The sequence below is a fragment of the Brassica oleracea genome, chromosome C8 (assembly GCF_000695525.1).
Source record: "Brassica oleracea var. oleracea cultivar TO1000 chromosome C8, BOL, whole genome shotgun sequence".
Taxonomy (NCBI): Eukaryota; Viridiplantae; Streptophyta; class Magnoliopsida; order Brassicales; family Brassicaceae; genus Brassica; species Brassica oleracea.
This window is the reverse complement of record NC_027755.1, coordinates 24,705,635-24,727,788: the sequence shown is the minus strand read 5'-3', so window position 1 is coordinate 24,727,788 and position 22,154 is coordinate 24,705,635. Positions and strand designations below refer to the sequence as shown.

General features: G+C 34.8%; 1 protein-coding gene across 1 annotated transcript in view; it reads right to left on the bottom strand.

Moving 5' to 3' along the window:
• Positions 1–391, bottom strand: part of LOC106311791 (E2F transcription factor-like E2FE) — a 3,585-nt gene extending 3,194 nt beyond the window's left edge. The window contains exons 1-2 of the mRNA XM_013749086.1: positions 154–391; positions 9–76 (exon numbers count right to left, since the gene is read on the bottom strand). Coding sequence (XP_013604540.1) covers positions 9–76; positions 154–263 — 178 coding nt within the window. The 5' untranslated portion in view covers positions 264–391. The remainder of the gene's footprint in view (positions 1–8; positions 77–153) is intronic.
• Positions 392–22,154: the final 21,763 nt, after the last annotated feature.

The following is a 22,154-nucleotide window of genomic DNA, read 5'->3' as shown; positions in this document are numbered from 1 at the left end:
AGAAAAACCTAGTTTTGAGGCGGCGTCATCAAGCCCAATGGTTTCGATACCATGACGATTATAAAGAGCTAAGAAACTGCGGAGGAGGAAGGCGACTGATAAATCAAAGATGCAAACTTAAGAGAAACGGGATTAGAGGAGAAAGGAACTGACTTGGTACAAAGAAGGCCCAGAGATTTCTGCTTCCGGCTGTAGGAATGGTGCAAAGAGGAAGACGATGAAGTGAGCGACAGATTGGGGTTTTCCGGCGGCAGATCTGACATTGTTTGAGGGAGAGGATGGAGGGGGGATTTAAGTAAATTAGGATACGTTGACACTTGAAAACTTGAGCGCCAATTTGAATTTCGTTCGTCCTTCCTCTCCTTCCTCTCCCCCTCAAATCTAGTAAAGCTGTTCCCCCCACCCCCTTACGGTTCTGTGGTCGGTCCCGGTCGGTATTATCGGTTTTTTATTTTTTCCGGTTTGGAAAATTTTGTTTTAACAATATTTACGGTTCTGATTAACGCACAAATACGAACCTAAAAGTACATTTGAAATTTACTAATTTTAATCTATTTTTATTGATTTTTTTTAAAAAAATTGTAAGTTGATTTGGTTCTTTACAGTGTGATTGTTTGGATTTGGATTTTTGTTTTTATATTTGCCTTTGGAAAATTAAATCTTTTGGGATTTATAAAGTTTTATGCGAGTAGTTAATACTTAATATGAGATTCGGTCAGTTTAAATGCACATATTTTCTAAAATTAGATTGGCGTGATCATAGTAGCTTTTTATTGAATATAATCATGGTAGGATGATACTTTCTCCTTGTATACTCCAGTTCTTTCGACCGCGTTACGCGCAGATTGTGTCTTATTAATTTATTCTACATATATATAAATTATTTAGCAAAGTTTGTAAAAAAGAAGTTGAATGTTAGATTTTGTAGAAAATTATAATACTTAACAAATCATTAAAGACGTTGGTGTTACATACAATACTTAATTCATTTACCAAAAATTATTTAAGAGGAATTGTGTTGTCAACCTTATAAATTTTGTTATCTACAACATAATAATAAGGGCAATTCTCTTAAATAGACAATTTTCAAGTTTTGATCACAAAAATAGATCACAAGGAGAAAAATTTTAAACCTCAATTATAAATCTCCACCCTTTAACTCTAAACTCTAAGTTTGGATTAGTTAATCCTATGTGTATAAATGTATATTAACCTCTTTAATGAAATATTTTATCATTTTCCTCCATGCGGTCTATTTTTGTGACCAAAACTTTTTTTAGTGTTATCCCAAGATATTTCTCTAGTAATAAAATCATTATATTTTTTTAAAAAAATACTTTATCAATTAGTTGGTGAAACATTGGATAATTGTTTTTTATAAACTCAATTCTTTTGTCTTTAGGTTACAATCTTCGTTCTATAAGATATAATAGTTCATATCTTATTATATAAAATACGGTTTTTTAAAGTATAGTTTTTTTAAGTTGCTAATTAACATGATTATGGCAGATGACAGTTAGATATTTAAAATTAATTATTTCAATTAATTTTGAAATAAGTAATTTTAAAAATTATTTAATAGTAAAAATAAATTTTAAAATTATATAATAGTATTATTTAAAGAAAATTTTCTTTTAAATATCCTAAAAAAATATTCATAAAATAATTTATTTAATACTAATTTTCATTTCCGAAAATCCAAAAGAAAAGATAATTTAAAAAAAAATTATATAAAGTTTGGTTCTTGAAAGTTACTAATTAATATGATTGCGACACATGTAAATTATATATTTAAGATTGTGATATGTGTTAAAACTAAAAAAAAAAATATAAATATATATATATATATATAAATATATATAGGAAAAATTACATGTTTACCACTTTCATGCTACCACATTTCATTTTTACAATCACTAAAGATATATTTTCAAAAATATCTTTTTCATTAGGTGAAAAAAAAAAGACTCTTATGCCATTGTTATTTATATATATAATAAATAAATATTTACATAAATAAAAACCTAAAAAAATAAAAAATATTTTTTTAATTTTTTTTTCGAATTATACTATTTAGAAATTTAAACCCTAAACCCTAAAACTCAACTCTAAACCCTAAACCATCAATCCTAAACCTTTTTTTTAAATACAAACCCTAAACCCTAAACCATCAATCCTAAACCGTTTTTTTTTTAAATATGAACCCTAAACCCTGAAACATCAACTCTAAACCCTAAATCCCGAAACATCAACTCTAAACCCTAAACCTTCAACTCTAAACCCTAAAACATTAACTTTAAACCTTAAACCCTAAACTTCAACTCTAAACCCAAAACCATCAACACTAAACCCTAAACTATCAAGACTAAACCCTAAACCCTAAAAAGTAAACTCTAAACCCTAAACCCTAAAAACTTAACCCTAAACCCTAAAACATCAACTCTAAACCCTAAACCTTAACCCTAAACCCTATATTTTTCTGAAATTCGAACCCTAAACCCTAAAACCCTAAACCTTCAAATCTAAACCCTAAAACATCAACTCTAGGGTTTTAGGGTTTAGGGTTTAGAGTTTAGGGTTAAGAGTTGAAGGTTTAAGGTTTAGGGTTTAGAGTTGATGTTTCATGGTTTAGGGTTTAGAGTTGATGATATAAGGTTTAAAGTTGATGTTTTAAGTTCAGGGTTTACGTTTAGGGTTTTGATTCGAAGGTTTAGGGTTTAGGGTTTTGATTCGAAGGTTTAGGGTTTAGGGTTTAGAGTTGATGTTTCGGGGTTTAGGATTTAGAGTTGATGTTTCATGGTTTAGGGTTTAGAATTGATGATTTAAGGTTTAAAGTTTATGTTTTAAGTTTGGATTTAGGGTTTAGAGTTTACGTTTAGAGTTTAGAGTTGATGTTTTAGGGTTTAGATTTGAAGGTTTAGAGTTTAGGGTTTTGAATTGATGTTTCGGGGTTTAGGGTTTAGAGTTGATGTTTCGGGGTTTAGGATTTAGAGTTGATGTTTCATGGTTTAGGGTTTAGAATTGATGATTTAAGGTTTAAAGTTTATGTTTTAAGTTTGGATTTAGGGTTTAGTGTTTACGTTTAGGGTTTAGAGTTGATGTTTTAGGGTTTAGATTTGAAGGCTTAGGGTTTAGGGTTTATACTTGATGTTTCGGGGTTTAGGGTTTAGTGTTGATGTTTCATGGTTTAGGATTTAGAGTTGGTGATTTAAGGTTTAAAGTTGATGTTTTAAGTTTAAATTAGTTTAATCACATGTTTTTTTTTGTTAAAGTTAATCAAAAGGTTATAAATGTCTTTTACCATTCATTAAAGATGAGGGTAAAAGTGGTTAGTGTAAACATGACAAAATGGTATTTTTGGTAATTTTCCGTACCATTTTATAATAACACCATTGATGCTAAAGTAAACAAATTTGATGTTTGTCTTGCGATATATTTGATATTTAGCTCACTATCAATAATACATATTGATTGGTGTCGTGTAACATTAGGGGTGATTGGTAGTTGCTGTAAGTGTTGTCCACAGCCCTATTTATTTCTAAAGCACCAAATTCAGAGTAATCAAGCTTTAAATTTTTTTTTTAAACCACAGCTCTTGAAATAACCTACAGCTGTACAAGTACTCTGCAGAGCCAAATATCCAAAGCAATTTTTTAGTGCTTTCCATAAAATTCTACAACAATAAAATCTAAAGTCACAGCAAAAAGTCTACAGATTTTTTTCTACAGCAAAATTTTTAAAGCTACAACCCTTACCAATCAGACCCATTAATAGTTTGAATTGTTGTTTTTAATTTCTCTTTAGCAATATAAAAAATACAGAGAATTTAAAATTCTATATGTTTCAATTAACTAATAATATTGGGCTTTTTGCAAAAGTGACTCAAAACTTGGAGTCAAACAGAAAACTAACATTTTCTTTTGACTCCTTTTTTTTTGAGATTTTAACCCCACACCTGCAGTTTATCTACGAAAATGCCATTAATTATAAGTCGTCTAATAAGTCGTCCAGATGGAAGACTTTCCAGACGACTTAATTAAGTCGTCCGATAAGTCGTCCAGCTGGGAAGACTTTCCAGACGCCTTATTATAAGTCGTCTAATAAGTCGTCCAGATGGAAGACTTTCCAGACGACTTAATTAAGTCGTCCGATAAGTCGTCCAGCTGGGAAGACTTTCCAGACGCCTTATTATAAGTCGTCTAATAAGTCGTCCAGATGGAAGACTTTCCAGACGACTTAATTAAGTCGTCCGATAAGTCGTCCAGCTGGGAAGACTTTCCAGACGCCTTATTATAAGTCGTCTAATAAGTCGTCCAGATGGAAGACTTTCCAGACGACTTAATTAAGTCGTCCGATAAGTCGTCCAGCTGGGAAGACTTTCCAGACGCCTTATTATAAGTCGTCTAATAAGTCGTCCAGATGGAAGACTTTCCAGACGACTTAATTAAGTCGTCCGATAAGTCGTCCAGCTGGGAAGACTTTCCAGACGCCTTATTATAAGTCGTCTAATAAGTCGTCCAGATGGAAGACTTTCCAGACGACTTAATTAAGTCGTCCGATAAGTCGTCCAGCTGGGAAGACTTTCCAGACGCCTTATTATAAGTCGTCTAATAAGTCGTCCAGATGGAAGACTTTCCAGACGACTTAATTAAGTCGTCCGATAAGTCGTCCAGCTGGGAAGACTTTCCAGACGCCTTATTATAAGTCGTCTAATAAGTCGTCCAGATGGAAGACTTTCCAGACGACTTAATTAAGTCGTCCGATAAGTCGTCCAGCTGGGAAGACTTTCCAGACGCCTTATTATAAGTCGTCTAATAAGTCGTCCAGATGGAAGACTTTCCAGACGACTTAATTAAGTCGTCCGATAAGTCGTCCAGCTGGGAAGACTTTCCAGACGCCTTATTATAAGTCGTCTAATAAGTCGTCCAGATGGAAGACTTTCCAGACGACTTAATTAAGTCGTCCGATAAGTCGTCCAGCTGGGAAGACTTTCCAGACGCCTTATTATAAGTCGTCTAATAAGTCGTCCAGATGGAAGACTTTCCAGACGACTTAATTAAGTCGTCCGATAAGTCGTCCAGCTGGGAAGACTTTCCAGACGCCTTATTATAAGTCGTCTAATAAGTCGTCCAGATGGAAGACTTTCCAGACGACTTAATTAAGTCGTCCGATAAGTCGTCCAGCTGGGAAGACTTTCCAGACGCCTTATTATAAGTCGTCTAATAAGTCGTCCAGATGGAAGACTTTCCAGACGACTTAATTAAGTCGTCCGATAAGTCGTCCAGCTGGGAAGACTTTCCAGACGCCTTATTATAAGTCGTCTAATAAGTCGTCCAGATGGAAGACTTTCCAGACGACTTAATTAAGTCGTCCGATAAGTCGTCCAGCTGGGAAGACTTTCCAGACGCCTTATTATAAGTCGTCTAATAAGTCGTCCAGATGGAAGACTTTCCAGACGACTTAATTAAGTCGTCCGATAAGTCGTCCAGCTGGGAAGACTTTCCAGACGCCTTATTATAAGTCGTCTAATAAGTCGTCCAGATGGAAGACTTTCCAGACGACTTAATTAAGTCGTCCGATAAGTCGTCCAGCTGGGAAGACTTTCCAGACGCCTTATTATAAGTCGTCTAATAAGTCGTCCAGATGGAAGACTTTCCAGACGACTTAATTAAGTCGTCCGATAAGTCGTCCAGCTGGGAAGACTTTCCAGACGCCTTATTATAAGTCGTCTAATAAGTCGTCCAGATGGAAGACTTTCCAGACGACTTAATTAAGTCGTCCGATAAGTCGTCCAGCTGGGAAGACTTTCCAGACGCCTTATTATAAGTCGTCTAATAAGTCGTCCAGATGGAAGACTTTCCAGACGACTTAATTAAGTCGTCCGATAAGTCGTCCAGCTGGGAAGACTTTCCAGACGCCTTATTATAAGTCGTCTAATAAGTCGTCCAGATGGAAGACTTTCCAGACGACTTAATTAAGTCGTCCGATAAGTCGTCCAGCTGGGAAGACTTTCCAGACGCCTTATTATAAGTCGTCTAATAAGTCGTCCAGATGGAAGACTTTCCAGACGACTTAATTAAGTCGTCCGATAAGTCGTCCAGCTGGGAAGACTTTCCAGACGCCTTATTATAAGTCGTCTAATAAGTCGTCCAGATGGAAGACTTTCCAGACGACTTAATTAAGTCGTCCGATAAGTCGTCCAGCTGGGAAGACTTTCCAGACGCCTTATTATAAGTCGTCTAATAAGTCGTCCAGATGGAAGACTTTCCAGACGACTTAATTAAGTCGTCCGATAAGTCGTCCAGCTGGGAAGACTTTCCAGACGCCTTATTATAAGTCGTCTAATAAGTCGTCCAGATGGAAGACTTTCCAGACGACTTAATTAAGTCGTCCGATAAGTCGTCCAGCTGGGAAGACTTTCCAGACGCCTTATTATAAGTCGTCTAATAAGTCGTCCAGATGGAAGACTTTCCAGACGACTTAATTAAGTCGTCCGATAAGTCGTCCAGCTGGGAAGACTTTCCAGACGCCTTATTATAAGTCGTCTAATAAGTCGTCCAGATGGAAGACTTTCCAGACGACTTAATTAAGTCGTCCGATAAGTCGTCCAGCTGGGAAGACTTTCCAGACGCCTTATTATAAGTCGTCTAATAAGTCGTCCAGATGGAAGACTTTCCAGACGACTTAATTAAGTCGTCCGATAAGTCGTCCAGCTGGGAAGACTTTCCAGACGCCTTATTATAAGTCGTCTAATAAGTCGTCCAGATGGAAGACTTTCCAGACGACTTAATTAAGTCGTCCGATAAGTCGTCCAGCTGGGAAGACTTTCCAGACGCCTTATTATAAGTCGTCTAATAAGTCGTCCAGATGGAAGACTTTCCAGACGACTTAATTAAGTCGTCCGATAAGTCGTCCAGCTGGGAAGACTTTCCAGACGCCTTATTATAAGTCGTCTAATAAGTCGTCCAGATGGAAGACTTTCCAGACGACTTATAATAAGTCGTCTGCGCAGTCTTTTGGATTGAAGTAAATACCTGACTCAAGATAGCAGCTTTCATTGATCTGCGGCCTCTGCTGCCCTCGTAAGCCAGTATCGGTGGAGACGGACTGTCTGCTCTGGGACCACCAATACTAGCACCCAATTCCGGCATAGCTGTGTACGTCTAGACCTGAAGAACTTGTATAAACCCATCCACGGTGTAACAGCCAGCAATTTCTTTGTTCCACAAAGAGTCCATCAGCACCTTAAACGCGACTCTCCCCCATGGATAATTCTCAAACCGTTCTAAATCCATCACTAGCCTTGCCAGAGTAGATCGTGTAGCGGTTGAAAACTTTCTCCCTTCAATGAATCCAGTGAAGATGGAGAGGTACGCGAGCCGCTTGCGATCTTCCCTGGACCAATCCCCGCATCTCTTCAGTGCTGCTATTATCTGATCAGTAGTTGGCCCAGCTTCCAGATGAACTCCCAGCATCCCCCAGAAAGAAACCATCTCTGGGGTAACGTCACATTTTGGTGTCTCAAGGTCCTCGATGTACTCGCAGTTTAGACCAGTGAGGTTTTCAAACTCTAACAGTGAAAACCTCAAAGGTTCTGGACCAACGAGAGACCACATCTCATACTTCTTCTTAATGTCCAGCTTGAAACTGAGCATGTAGTGAACCAGCCTTGAAGCCCAACCAAATCCCTGCTCCTTGAACTTGATGAAAACTCCCAAACTCGACTCCTTGAGCTCTTCAAATTCGTCATCAGTAAGAGCTTTCCTAAGAGCAGTATGCAACTTGCTGTTATCCGTATGATACGAAATGCTATTGTGGGCTTCTGGTTCTTCCCCTGATGTGTATAACCTACGGGGGAGTTCTGGAATATCCATCCTTTTTGTCTGCAAAATAATCAAAGACAACAATATAAGTCCAGACGACTTAGTAGACGACTTAAATTACTTACAAGTCTTCCAGTCGCAGAAGGAGTTGGAGTACTCGTCATTGCGGTTATAGATCTGAAAAAATAAACGTGAAACGGTGAGAATGAGTAAATTGATAGAGACAACGTTTTATGTTCATCTTTTCCTCGAGATTGATGACTTAGCGGCGTTAGGGTTTACAGAGAAACGGCGCTAAGGTTTACAGAGAAGAAGCGGCGGCGCTAGGGTTTAGAAGAAGCGGCGGCGCTAGTGTTTAGAACGTTGGTGACCACGGTGGCGAGGGCGACGGTTTGTTCGGATATAGTGGAAGCGGCGGCGCTAGGGTTTAGAGGAATCGGCGGCGCTAGGGTTTAGAGGAATCGGCGGCGCTAGGGTTTAGAGGAATCGGCGGCGCTAGGGTTTAGAGGAATCGGCGGCGCTAGGGTTTAGAGGAATCGGCGGCGCTAGGGTTTAGAGGAATCGGCGGCGCTAGGGTTTAGAGGAATCGGCGGCGCTAGGGTTTAGAGGAATCGGCGGCGCTAGGGTTTAGAGGAATCGGCGGCGCTAGGGTTTAGAGGAATCGGCGGCGCTAGGGTTTAGAGGAATCGGCGCGGCTAGGGTTAGAAGAAGCTGCGGCGACAACGGTGAGAATGAAGTGAGATAGATAGCCGATGTTGAGAACGATGGTTTGTTCGGAAATCGTGGGAATTCGAAATCGCCTTTGAGAGGGAGAACTGTTAGGGTTTCTGAATTTCGCGAAAAATGAAACAAAAAAATAAAAATCACCTTATATATTGGGTAAATAATCCGGTTAGCTTTAAAATTACATTGGTAAACTTTAAGGTTTGGTCCGGTTTAGACGACTTATTCTGGCTGATAATGTACAACAGACGACTTAATATTTAGTCGTCTGTTTTCAGACGACAAAATATTAAGTCGTCCTAGACCCTAAAATGAACCCCTAAACTAAAATGACTAGATTAACTAACTAACCACGTTATAAAATCAAATTATACTTAAATAGTGTTTACTATACACAGAAATGAACACGCATAAGTAATTTTAAAAATTTTCAAAAACGGTTTTAATGCTTTCCAACATCTAACCCTAAGAACACATACAATACTACAACATATGTTGATGAAACATAAACTTAAGAATATCATGACTCACTACTTTCACTCATCTATGCTGAAAACAATTGAAATTTGTTATATCTTAATTTATACCTCCTAAGACATATGTTAATTACATAATTCCCATTTTTCACTTATCAAAATATTTTTTACAAAATTTTTAAATTATGTTTAAGACTAACTGTCCAGACGACTTTCAGTTAAGTCGTCTGGACGACTTATTTTCAAGTCGTCTAAACAGACGACTTGCGAGGGGTAGAAACGTAAAAAAAAATCCGTTTTCTTGTTTGGTCACAAGGGGATAGTTGTAATTTCAATAGCCTTTTAGGTTACTTTTGCCTTTGACCCAAGTTGGGGTATTGTTTTGGGTTTGACTCCAAGTTTTGAGTCACACTTGACAATTCTCCCAATAATATTTTAAGAAAATATTTAAAAGTTAAATAAAAATAATATACTATTTAAAACACCATAAATATTGAAATAGAAATACTTATCAAAATTTATATAAGAAATGGATTGTTATTACTAAAATAAGTCTTATGCCAATATATACTGATATCAAATACATAAAAAGCTTTCTCATGAACCATAACTGTTAAAATCTTTACATTTTTACCAAAAAATAATAATAATTGATGTTGCAACTTTTTTTACTTGCATACAAAAGATTGATATTTTACTTTTAATTAATGCATTTCACTTGAAAACTAAAACATAAAGATAAGACTTCTCATCTTTTTAATAAGAACCAAAAAGGAGAGAATAATATTAGTAAAATGAGTTAGAAACTTAGAATATCTATTCATTCAAAAAAACTTAGAATATCAATGTAGTAACAAACTAAACTTTATATTACTTTAGTTTTATTACTAATAATACTATAAAGAAGATTTTTAGTTAAGACAATTGCAATATCACAGAAAATTTATCGAGTCTTGTGTACAGTAAACTATCCTATGCTAAACGGAAAATATCCTGATTGCTTAAAACATTCGGCCACTTAATAGTCTTTTAAAACATTTGGCCACTTTGACATACAACATTCTAAGCTTATTCTATACGTTAAATTATGCCGAGAATATTTACTTAAGACAGTAAATTATACTTCTTTAGTGTTGTATGCAATTAGAGAAATTGATTCCGCAAAACAGTCTACAAAGGTATAGGAAATTCCGTATTTGTAATGACTATATTTAAGAAGCATGACAATATTAAAGGTGCAACTATCGACATTGCATAACTCCATCGGAAAATATATTAATCTGTTTCCATTTGTGAATAATAAACTTCTATTTATCATGGACGTCTATGAATGCATGCACAAAAATAAATAATATTTGTGGGGTGTATAATGGTTAAAGTAAGAAATGTTACATCTCTATAGGAATTGGGGACAAATTAAAGGGGTGGTTGGCGGAGCAGATAGTATATTTTTGTAGTTCGCTTGTGCCAATGTCTTTACTTCGTATGTCATCACTACCTAGTACCTACTTCTATCATGAGCAAATAAGTATAGTAAATATTTTTGAGCTGATAAAGGTGTTTGACCAAAAAGCTGATAAAAGTGAAAAGATGATTCCCGCGTCCGTTTATGGAATTAATGGTCACAACGTTACACTGAAAAGAACAAGACTTGGTTGAACCTTTAAATTCACCTCTACTCTTATTATCAATCAAAAAGCCACATAGATTAACAATAAAATAAATTAATTTATTTAAAAAAATCTGAAATAATTGAAAAAAAGAATAACGCCAATTTTAATGATGCAAACGCCACTAACTAAACCCTAAAATTTAAATCTATACCCTAAAACCTAAACCTTAAACCCAAATCCTAAATCCTAAACCCAAACCGTAAACCCTAAACCAAAATCCTAAACCCTAAACCAAAATCCTAAACCATAAACCCAAACCGTAAACCCTAAACCCAAACCCTATATCCTAAACCGAAGTCATAGACTCTAAACTCAAACCATATATCCAAACCTAATCCATACACCCTAAACTCAAATCGTAAACCCTGAACCTAAATCCTATATCCTAAAGGTTTAGGTTCATGTTGACGTTGTTTCTTTAGCGTTTAAGATTTGGGTTTAGAGTCTAGGTTTGGGTTTAGGATCTAGGGTTTTAGTTTAAGGTCTAGGGTTTGGGTTTAGAGTTTACGGTTTGGGTTTAGGGTTTAGAATTTGGGTTTAAGATATAGGGTTTGGGTTTAGGGTTTAGAGTTTGGGTTTAGAATTTAGGGTTTAGGGTTTAGATTTAAGTTTTAGGGTTTAGAATTTAAGATTTAGGGCTTAGTTAGTGGTGTTAGCGTCATTAAAATGAGCGTCATTATTTTTTTTCAATTATTTTTGATTTTTTTTTTTTAAAAATAATGTATTTTATTATTAATCTATGTGGCATTTTGATTGGTAATAAGAGGGGAGGTGAATTTAAAGGTTCACCTTAGGGGTGAACCTAAGTTTTGTTCCACTGCAAAGCGAGTTTTGTTCATTTCCTTTATCGCGTCAAACGAATGTGCAGTAGAGTGACTCTAACGAATATTTTGCACTGATAGTGAATGAGTTCCTGAGTTGTAGCTCTGTAGTTGAAGACGGTGTTGTACAAAGGGGGAGGTAGTAGGAGGAATACCGGTTACCAAGAGGTATTTACCCAACTACGATTTCAGGTTTGCTGGTTTCGAAAATATGTTTAAGGGGAGCACAAAAATTACACTGAGTTTATAGACATGTGAATGCATGATACTGTCCTAAAACGAACAGTCTACGGCATATGTTTAAGGAAAATAAGGCCATATCAAAATAACTAAACTGTTTCCAACTATGAAAACCCCAATTTTAAGAAAAAATATAAGAGCGAATGGAAATCTTAGTGAAAGACAAAAACATAAGCGAGGTATATAATGATAGTTCAATGGTGATGAAGCATCGATGGAGTTGAGAGATATCCAGTGTGGGGTGTTTAGTTACTGCGTTTTGCATGCTTCTTCTGATCTCCACTCCCACTATTAGGAGCACTTGCAGCACAAGAAGGACCACTGGAGAAGTTTGTACCTAAGGCAGACTCACATGCTACACTTGCCCCAGGAAACTGGTCACTATCATCACCTGCATTATTGGTATCTCAACGGCTTGTGGTAGAGGGCGCAGGAGAGCAATGGAGACAATCTTGGTGAAAGTTATGCTCTGCCTCATTGCTATGAATTTGTAGTCTGAATCTTCGCTCCGAAATTGTGGGTTTGCCCTATTATATCCAGCATGCATTGTGGTGTTGGTATCTAATGATGAGCACCTATGTCTCCATTTGCATGGCATTAACATCTTTAAACTGACACTAAACAACATGAGGAAGAACATTAAGAATAGTAAAGTTAACCTCGAAATATTTGTAATTAACGCTGACCACCGTCATGAGCTCAGGACCAACATCACCAAGTAGTACAAAGTGGCCTTCTCGTCTTTGTCGTAAGCCAAAATTTCAGAAAGATACATGTATTGAAGAGCAGACGACTTAGAATGAAAGGATAACCGATGAAGAAATGTGAGGATCAGGAAAGCTAACCTCACAACTTCAGTTGCACTCACGTTCCCACATTTTGGACACCTCAATGAGGCCAGCCCTCTGTTCACTTTGGTTTGGCAATCACTTACATAGTTACATGCAATTTTATAACATTTTAGTTTCATGCCCAACATTATCATTGTGGCTATGCAGTTAAAAAGGCTGCCTACAATTAGGAAAGAGTAAGCATTATACGTACTTAGTATGTATGGGTTTTTGTACAGAAACTAATTCATAATTACCTTATCTGGTTTCTGTTTAAAGAAGGCAAGATCTCACGAATGGTTAGCATCTTGACCTGTCACCTCAAATGCATTGACCATAGCCGAAACGTCTTGGTTTTGAGCCAACCTAAACCATTTTTTGAGTCAGATGGATCACAACTATCAATTAAAATGAGTAATGAATACAAACCAAGATAGATACTCAATGGTTGGAGGCATATCGTTGTCAATAAAAACTCTAAATAAGGACATAAACAGAGGGCAACGTTGCATGCGTATTTTGAAATTTGGTTAACACATGGGTATTACCAACGATGGTTAAGTACTGGCATGCAGAAGTGAAATCTAAGGTTGCTTCACTAACTAATAATTGAGAAATCGTGGGGGGTGACAATGAGTTACAGAGTGAGTAAAAAGGTATTGCGTACCTCCTATACGTTTTGTGTTGACTGTTGTGACTAACAGATCGGTTGGAGTTTGTAGGCTATCAGTGAATTTGCGATAAAACTCATTGGCAGCATGATCCCGCAGGTAAAGATTCAGCACAGGGCCATTGCAAAAGTTCATCGAAAGTTTGTTAAAACTTAGAAGGGAATAAATAGGAAAGTTAATTGAGTTTGCAAGTAGAATAGTTTCAATCAGCAAACTGAATCTTAGGGAGTACAATAGTCGTCATGGAAATGCGAGTTCATGCTTGTTCATCAATAAGAAGAAGCTCCAGCCAAACCAGCAACAACGTTACTGAAGAAAAGAGTCATGGTGGCATCACCGGTTGATTTCGTCCTCTGGTTTCCATTAGTAGCTCTGATCGATTGACTTCCATGACTGGTGAAGAGGGATAGGAAGAATAGATGAAGGATATATATTGTTTGGAGGTGGTGTGATAGAAATCGATTCATGGCGTTAGGATTTCTGTAGTTAATAATTGAGCTTTATGAGGCTTAATATGTTGAATGTATACGTTGAAGAGGTGAAGGGGAAGCTGTACAGATGGAAGTGGTGATAGGATGAGAAGACGATCATGGAGGATTGTCGTTTTACAGGTATTACGTTCCAGATGTTAGGCTTAGAGGAAGGACATGTTACCAAATAATTTCAAAGGCCACAAAGAGCCTGGTTCGAACAACGATTTTTAACGTGGCATTATTGCTGACATGGCACTATTATTGGCTACAAATTTTTTGCCTACGTGGACAGCTTAGAATTTGAGTGGTAAGTCATTTTAGTATTGTAAGATGTACGATGTTCGACGTAGAAAAATACCAATTTATTTGTTGAATAGTCAATTTTAAGATGGAAATTAATTAAATGACAATAATTTTGATATAATGAAAAACTAACATTTTTATCCTAATTCATTTTGTTATATCCTTCTTTTTTATTATTACCAGGTAAAAATGTGCCTAAAAATTATTTCAAAGGAAAGAAGAATAGTCTTCTGCATCACATGTTTATTGACCTTATACATGTACACTGAGTGTTCTATTCCACGTCGCTGAAATAGTATAGGTTTATAACTTCATCCACATACTTTAATACTAAACATTAACTCAATCATAATTCTAGGGCTGGGCTAAAAGCCCGGATCCAAAAAACTGAACTTAACCCGATCCGAAAAAGCAGTATTGAACCCGAACCGAAATTGATTAAATATCCGAATGGGTTCAAAATTTTGGCATTTAGAGAAACGAAACCGAACCCGATCTGAACCGAAGTATTTCGGGTACCCGATTATATCCTAAATTGATTTACATACCTATATATATTAATTATTTTTAGAATTAATGTATATTAAGAACATCAAAATATATAAGATACTTTTAAGCTGTCCAAAATACTTATAAATATATACAAATAGTCAAAAATACTTGTCTAAAATAGCTAAAGTATACTCAAAACACCAATAATACTTAAAATATCTATTGATTCTCAATCCAAATATTCAAACCAAACCAGTTTATATGTTAATTTTAGGTACTTTGACATATGTTATTCAAATTTATATGTAATATATTGTTTTGTTTATAGATGTTGAGTTATGGTTACAATACGGCTTTGTTATAACCAAGTCCACCAAAAAAGCTTCTAGCAGGCTCAAGATTCATCATCCAAACTTAAATTGAATTTGGAAACCAAAAGAGAAACTAAAAAAACGAGTCTATAGATTAGAAATCAAGAGACAAATCAGTCGCATAAACAACACAGATCTAAAACTCAAAAATCGGAGATAGGTATATTGCAGTGATTGTCGACTTCGATCGTGGTCGGTTAGAGAAGAAGTTTTCTCTCCTCCAGTGTCATGTATGGTGATCCGACATCCTGCTCCCTCTCTCATCGGATTCGTCGTTTTGCAGAAGAAGAAAGAGTTAAAGAGAGAGAGAGATGAAGATGCTAAGCCCCGTTAATTGTAAGAAGATGAGAGAATGATTTTTGGGCTTTAAATTTTATTTAATCAATGACCATAAATTGTGATCTTTAGAAAAGAAAGATTAACCAATGAAAAAAGGGTGGGGATAGACAAAAAAATATTTTTTAACCCTTAAATTAAAATCAATCAATGGTCATGAAAAAGCAATAAAATTGTAATTTAGGGTCAAAACAAAATTTTAATTTAGTTCTTTTCATTTTTTAAAAAAAAAAATTGCTTAAGTTTAAAGAATGTAATTATTGGTTTAAATCAAAATTTAAAATGGAATTTAAAAATTAAAGGTTAAACTTTTACAAAGTGATTAAAATTTGAGTTTAACTCTAAACGATAAACCTAAACTTTAAAACTAAGCCTTAAACTTTAAATATTAAAAAATATCAGATTTAATTTTCAAAGATAAACTTTATAATTTTTATAACTTTATAATTCTATAGTTTAGGATTAGATGTTTAGATTTAAGAAAAGATTAAAGTTAGAGTTTTGTAAGTAAAAATTGTGTAAATGATTTTAAGAGAACATATATCTCAAGATCAAGTTAAAGTCTCAACTTGACAATTCAAGAAATATACACATTCAGCTGATCTATATTCACTTGATATTGATAAAATGATTTTCAATATATATTTTTTAAAATACTTGAATTCAGTTTTCCGATTTTAGAGTATGTTTGAGGTATGGTTGTGTTATATAAACGATATTGCTGAGTTATCTAAACGACACATATAAGTTATATAAACATTTTCTAATTTTAGGGTATGTTTGAGGTATGACTGAGTTATATAAACGACACGGGTGAGATATATAAACGACACAGCTGAGTTGTGTAAATATAACATAAGTCAAATACAAAATACATGGATGAGTTATGTTTCTTACCTAGAAAACCAAAAATACATGTTTTTTGCACCATTCCGGTGATAACTCCTCCATGTCTCCAAGCTTCATTAAATTTCTCTCTGTCGTCTCTGCTGAATCCATCACTTCTTTTCGTCTCCTCCATTCTCTCTTTGTTTAATATTCTCTTTCACTCAGATCTGGAAAAAAAAAAATTAGATTATCTAAATATGGGTATCAAATCACAAACAAACTTAAATGAATACATCCCACAATTGCTATTTTGGGTGTTTTTTGGAATTTATTTGCCTTTCTCCTCGGAATGCACATTTTTTATAGGTAGGTTTTTGGAGATTGGCGGGAAGTAACTCAGCCACAACTGCATCTATAAACTAGCCGTAAAAGAAAAGCAACTCAGCCACAACATAAATTAAAACTCAGCAGAGAAGATAATTTCGGGTAAATGCAGCGAAGAAGATTTCGTAGAAACGCTTGCGGAGAAGACGATTTTGGTGAAGACGTTATCAGAGAAGACAGTTCAAGAATTTCGAACGATAAACAACAATATCGACTCAAAAGATTAGAGTTTAAGTGACGAACGATGAAACTTGTGAATTTGTTTTCAACACATGAAATTTAGTTACAAAGCCGATTCATTGTCTTTCTTCTCTTTTGATCAAAATAATTACATTTATTTATCACGTGGATATAGTAATTAGTGATATGGATTTGTTGTTTAAAAATAGTATCAACTAAAAAAACTAACCAAAGACCTTAGTTGTAATTTATTAGGGGTATATAAACATTGTAGTAATTTTTAGAGTTATTTTCACTCTATGACACTTTTTATCTTTTTATTATATTCTAAGTCACTTCTTGCTACTAAGGTAGTTATTGTGACTAAAAATCAAAACGAATGATTTACATATAGGGTCACTTTTTAAGTTTTTATTATATTTTAAAGATAGTTGTTGCTATTGAGGTAGTTTATTTTAACCAAGTCAAAACTAGAAGCTGCTTGTTTGGTTTCTTTTCTTTCCAGTTAGCAAAATTTATTTTTAATTGTTTTTTAAGAAAAAATGGAACAAAAAATTTGAAGGGGCAAATCTCCAAAATAGCACATTTCTAAGTTTATATCACAAAAATAGCACTCAAAAACTAAAATGACTAAAATAGCACCTTTTTAAGTTTATCCTTTGAAAATTTTAATTTTTTTATTTTTCAAAATTTGAAATCTTATCCCCAAAAATTCATTTCTCAACTCTAAACCCTAAACCCTAAACTCTAAACCCTAAACCCTAAACCATAAACCATAAACCCTAAACCCTAAACCCTAAACCCTAAATCTTAAACCCCACCCTTTAACTCTAAACTTTAAGTTTGTGATTTTTGATAAAACATTAAGTGCTATTTTTGTGACTTTTGACCTTGAGTGCTAGTTTGGGAACATAAACTTGATTTAGTGTTATTTTTGTCTTTTTCTTAATTTGAAGATCTAAAAATTAACAAATGAGAGAGACGATGTTGGCTTCCTCTGCCAAAGACACTCGTGGTCACCATGCCAAAATTCTGTACCTCTTCTGTCACTGAGTTTCTTAAACTGTGCCAACACTACGCAACCATCTCCGACGCGTCTCCTCCTTCTCTCGATTCACAACCACAACCAAGCTTAAATCTCCGACGTGAAGCTTGTTCCTCGCCATGAATCCGTCGTGGTGGCCGTCTGGAGTCATCGTCGCTTCAGTCTTCACGTCACGGAGGAGCTCGAGCAACAATGGTGAATTGTCTTCATTTTGCGCATTTGGTCCTCTAATTATGTAGTTGTTCTCAGTTTGACCTTAAACTCTCAAAATTAGTATATAAATCCTCGCCAATTAACTCCAAATTTCTAAAACTACATTTAAGCCCTTTTCTAATTGCATGAACGGTTCCTCACGATTAGTTCTGATCGCAATTTGGCTCCAAACTCATGAAATTGCAGATATATCATTTATATTTGATCCCAAACTTTCAAAAGTGTATTTTAATCCATATTTTATGCAAATAAACACATAAATGCAATATACACACCTAAATTCAAGCTAAAATGATCTAATTAAACTAAAATAAGATGCTAAAATCCAATAAATATCATGATATCAAGATTTATTATTGGTCATACATGGAAATGTGTATTTATGTACATTCAAACATGTGAATGTACATTGTCAATAAATCACCAAATTATACCATAAATTTGTAATACATTATTTTCTAATTAAAAATAATTAGATAGTATTATAATCAAGATTTACTATTGGATATACATGTGAACATGTACATATATATATATATGTGTGTGTGTGTGTACACATGTACAAAGATTACATGTGTTTATGCTTATATATGCACATGTGTATATTATCAATAAAATCGCAAAATTGTATCATAAAAATTATAATACATTATTTTCTAATTAAAATATAATTAGACAGTATAATAATCAAAATTTACTATTAGGCATACATGTGAATGTGTACATATATATATGTATGCGAACACATGTACAAAAATTACATGTGTTTATGCTTATATATGCATATGTATACATTATCAATAAAATCGCATAATTGTATCATAAGAATTGTAATACATTATTTTCTAATTAAAAATAATAATTAGATAGTACAATAATCAAAATTTACTATTGTGCATACATATGAATGTGTATATATATATATATATATATATGTACACATGTACAAAAATTACATGTATTGTGTACATGTTTACATATGTACATGTATGCATGTGCATACTATTATATATATGATTTGAAATATACAAATGTAACATGATTATGCATATTACTCTACTGAGTATAAAATGTAAACACAAAATATGAAAAACATAAAATATGAAAAGTGGTATACATATGATGTCCATGTGTACACCATTCAATTATTTATTTTTATTTTTTGGTCAAAATGTACACCATTCATTTATAAATATCCACTGCATTACTAAAATGCATAAGGTCATATAAACGAATGTTATGAAAACAAAAACAAAAAGAATAATAGATTAAAATCAACATGCCAATAATTTTGTAATATAAAGAAATGAAAACTTCTTGATAAAAAAAAAAGAAAAGAAATGAAAACTTCTGACTCTTGGCCATGAACAAACAACAATCCATAAGAAACCTTAAAACAATGATTCAATGTACGTTTCTGATAACCAACTCAAGAAGACCAGCATTTCGAGAGGACTTATGTGAAAATCTAGGAATTTTGAGGTAACAGTAGAAACAATTAAAATTTCAAGGACCAAACGTGCAAATTAACAATACTTGATCTCAAGCTTCAACAATGGCGATCTCGATCTCGGATGCAAAGGCGGCTTCGCTTTACGGTCCGGAGGTCACGAAGAGAGGCTGAGATCACGGAGAATACTTCTTGAGACACCGCGGAAGAGAGTCTAAGGGCATGACCTTGAAGCTTCAAACCGGACTTGAGACACCGCGGAAGAGAAGACCGGAGAAGAAAGGAGACTGCGGCGGTGGAGCTCGTCGGGGCTATGAATTGCGGTGGACATGTGAATCCCGGCATCCCGAAACGGAGACGAATCGAGACAGAGGGCACAACAGGTTTGATGTCGTGGTTGAAGTTTTGCCGCAAGATCGGAGCAGATGACGATGACGATGCTCATTACGGCGAGTCGCGACCAGAGGAGATGACGGCAAAGCGGCGAGCAGAGCACCAGTGTCCCACATACAAACAACTGTAGCAACAGAGACTGAACCAGGGCTTTGTCAAAATTGACCGTATCATCTCCACTACCTTATCTAAGGACCTCTCCGGCCGAATTGTTCGCGTCAAGCTACTCGTCTGATCAAATTATAGTCACCGTGACGAGCCCACCTACTCTGGTAAGACTCTCTCTCCACCGTGACGAGCTTCAGTTGACTCGCGTCGGAATGATTCTCTCTAACTCGACTCGCCGAACCACCTCCATGCTCTTTTTCTCCTTAAAAACAAATATTCAATTAAAGTAAAACTTAATTTGGGTAGGAAATCATTTTTGAAAAGTTAAACTCATGAAGAAAAGGAAGAACAAGATTTCAGGAAAAAGAAGATAAGAGAGAAGACAGTGGATCCTATTAGTTGGGATATTTTGTTGTAATCAGAAAAAGCTAACCGAATAATTGATAATCTGGATTTTAGTTAGCAAATACTACCTCACTAGTTGAAACTGTCCTAGAGTCAAATATAAGTTAGTAAAAGTGACCCAGGGTGTAATATTTTCAAATCAAAACTAAGTTCACTTGTCTAACCAAATGGTCCCACAAACATAAGATCAATTTTGAAACAACGAGACACGCGACAGTAAGGATGAAAAAGACGCAACCGTTGCTCGACGCAAGAGGAGCTTCGGTCTCGACACGAGCGGAACCGCTACAGTTGAGTTGAAGGTGAGATAATGCGACGGCGGAAGGTTTAGCGGCGAGCCGCCGTGGTGATTTTGGCTTATTTGGAAAAAATGGATTCATCAAAATATCACTTTTAGTTTGAAATTGATTACTTGCAAATATATTTTAAGAAATTGCAACCAAAAGAACATGAAAACACACAAAAATAAGGTGATTTAGGAAGAAACCATGGTTGACGGCCGTCCAAAACTTACATAAACCTAAAACGATGGGTAAAAGATGAATTAATTACAATTTTGCCATTAATGAAAAACACACAAAAAATGTCAAAAAACGGGCGTTTGGGGCTTCGAAGATGGGTTGCTAATATCAGCTATCACCACTGGGCCACGGTAAACTACTTAGTATTTTATGCATGGCCTATTAATATAAAAAACAATTCATACAAATATTAATAAAAATTCAAAACTAATTTCTGAGTGTTCTCAGATTAATCACAGATTTCTACTAATTCATAGCTAAAAATGGATGCAAGATATCACATTTTGTAAGTAGTATGAGATGGCTTAAGAATTTGAGTTTTTTGCTTTCAAAAAATTGAATTTTTTTAAAAAATTGAGACTTTTTGGCAATGAAGCTACCGGTTCGAGTAAAAATCACAAATGTTACGATTCAAATATTGTAATAAATTGTTTCACTCTAAAAAATTATTAGAGAGTCATTATAATCAAGATAAACATGTGTACAAGTTTATATGTGTACAAAAATCATATGTGTACATGTGTACACTCTAAATTATTAAAACAATGTATCATAAAATCACATTTTCATGGTAACCTAACAAACTTCTAGTTTTCCTTTTTGTCTGTTTTTGTTTTTAATTTCTAAAAAAGCTGAAACTAAAAAAGAGTCAAAACATTCTTCATCATTGTGTACACATATATTTCGTTGTCCACGTGTGCAACTGTTTTACAAAAATTTACAAGTACACCGATTTCTTTGTACATTGCACAAGTATAATATCTGATTTGAGTGCATTTATATATATGTACATCAGTTTTACTTCTAGTTTTCCTTTTAGTCTGTTTTTGGTTTTAGTTTCTTAAAAAGCTTAAACCAAAAAAGAGTCAAAATATTCTTATCATTGTGTACACATATATTTCGTTGTCCACATGTACAACTATTTCACAAAAATTTACATGTACACCGATTCGTTTGTACATTGCACATGATATCTGTTTTGAGTAATTATGTGATCTTCTTCTTCTTTGACTTAATTTTTTTTCCCTACGTAGCCACCATTGTTACCACGAAAATTTTCACTCATTTCTCATACAATCAACCGATTTCTTTATAAAATTAACTCTATCTTTTTATGGAACTCTAAATCAAGTTATAGATACACGTTTTTGACCCCAAAACCCACAAATCTGAGATTTTTTTTTATTTTCCGTGTGTTTTTTTATCTGGGTAAAATCCCCATGATTCATCACTGTTACTCGTGTAATCGCCAATTTAAGGATATTGGTGAGGGGGTATTGGTGGTCGTGGTGAGTGTGGTGGGTTGTTCATATGTATGGGTGGTGGATGTGGTGGTGAATACGGGTTTAGTTAGAAGGAATTAGGAAAGAGAGAGAAAAATAATATAAACTAGGT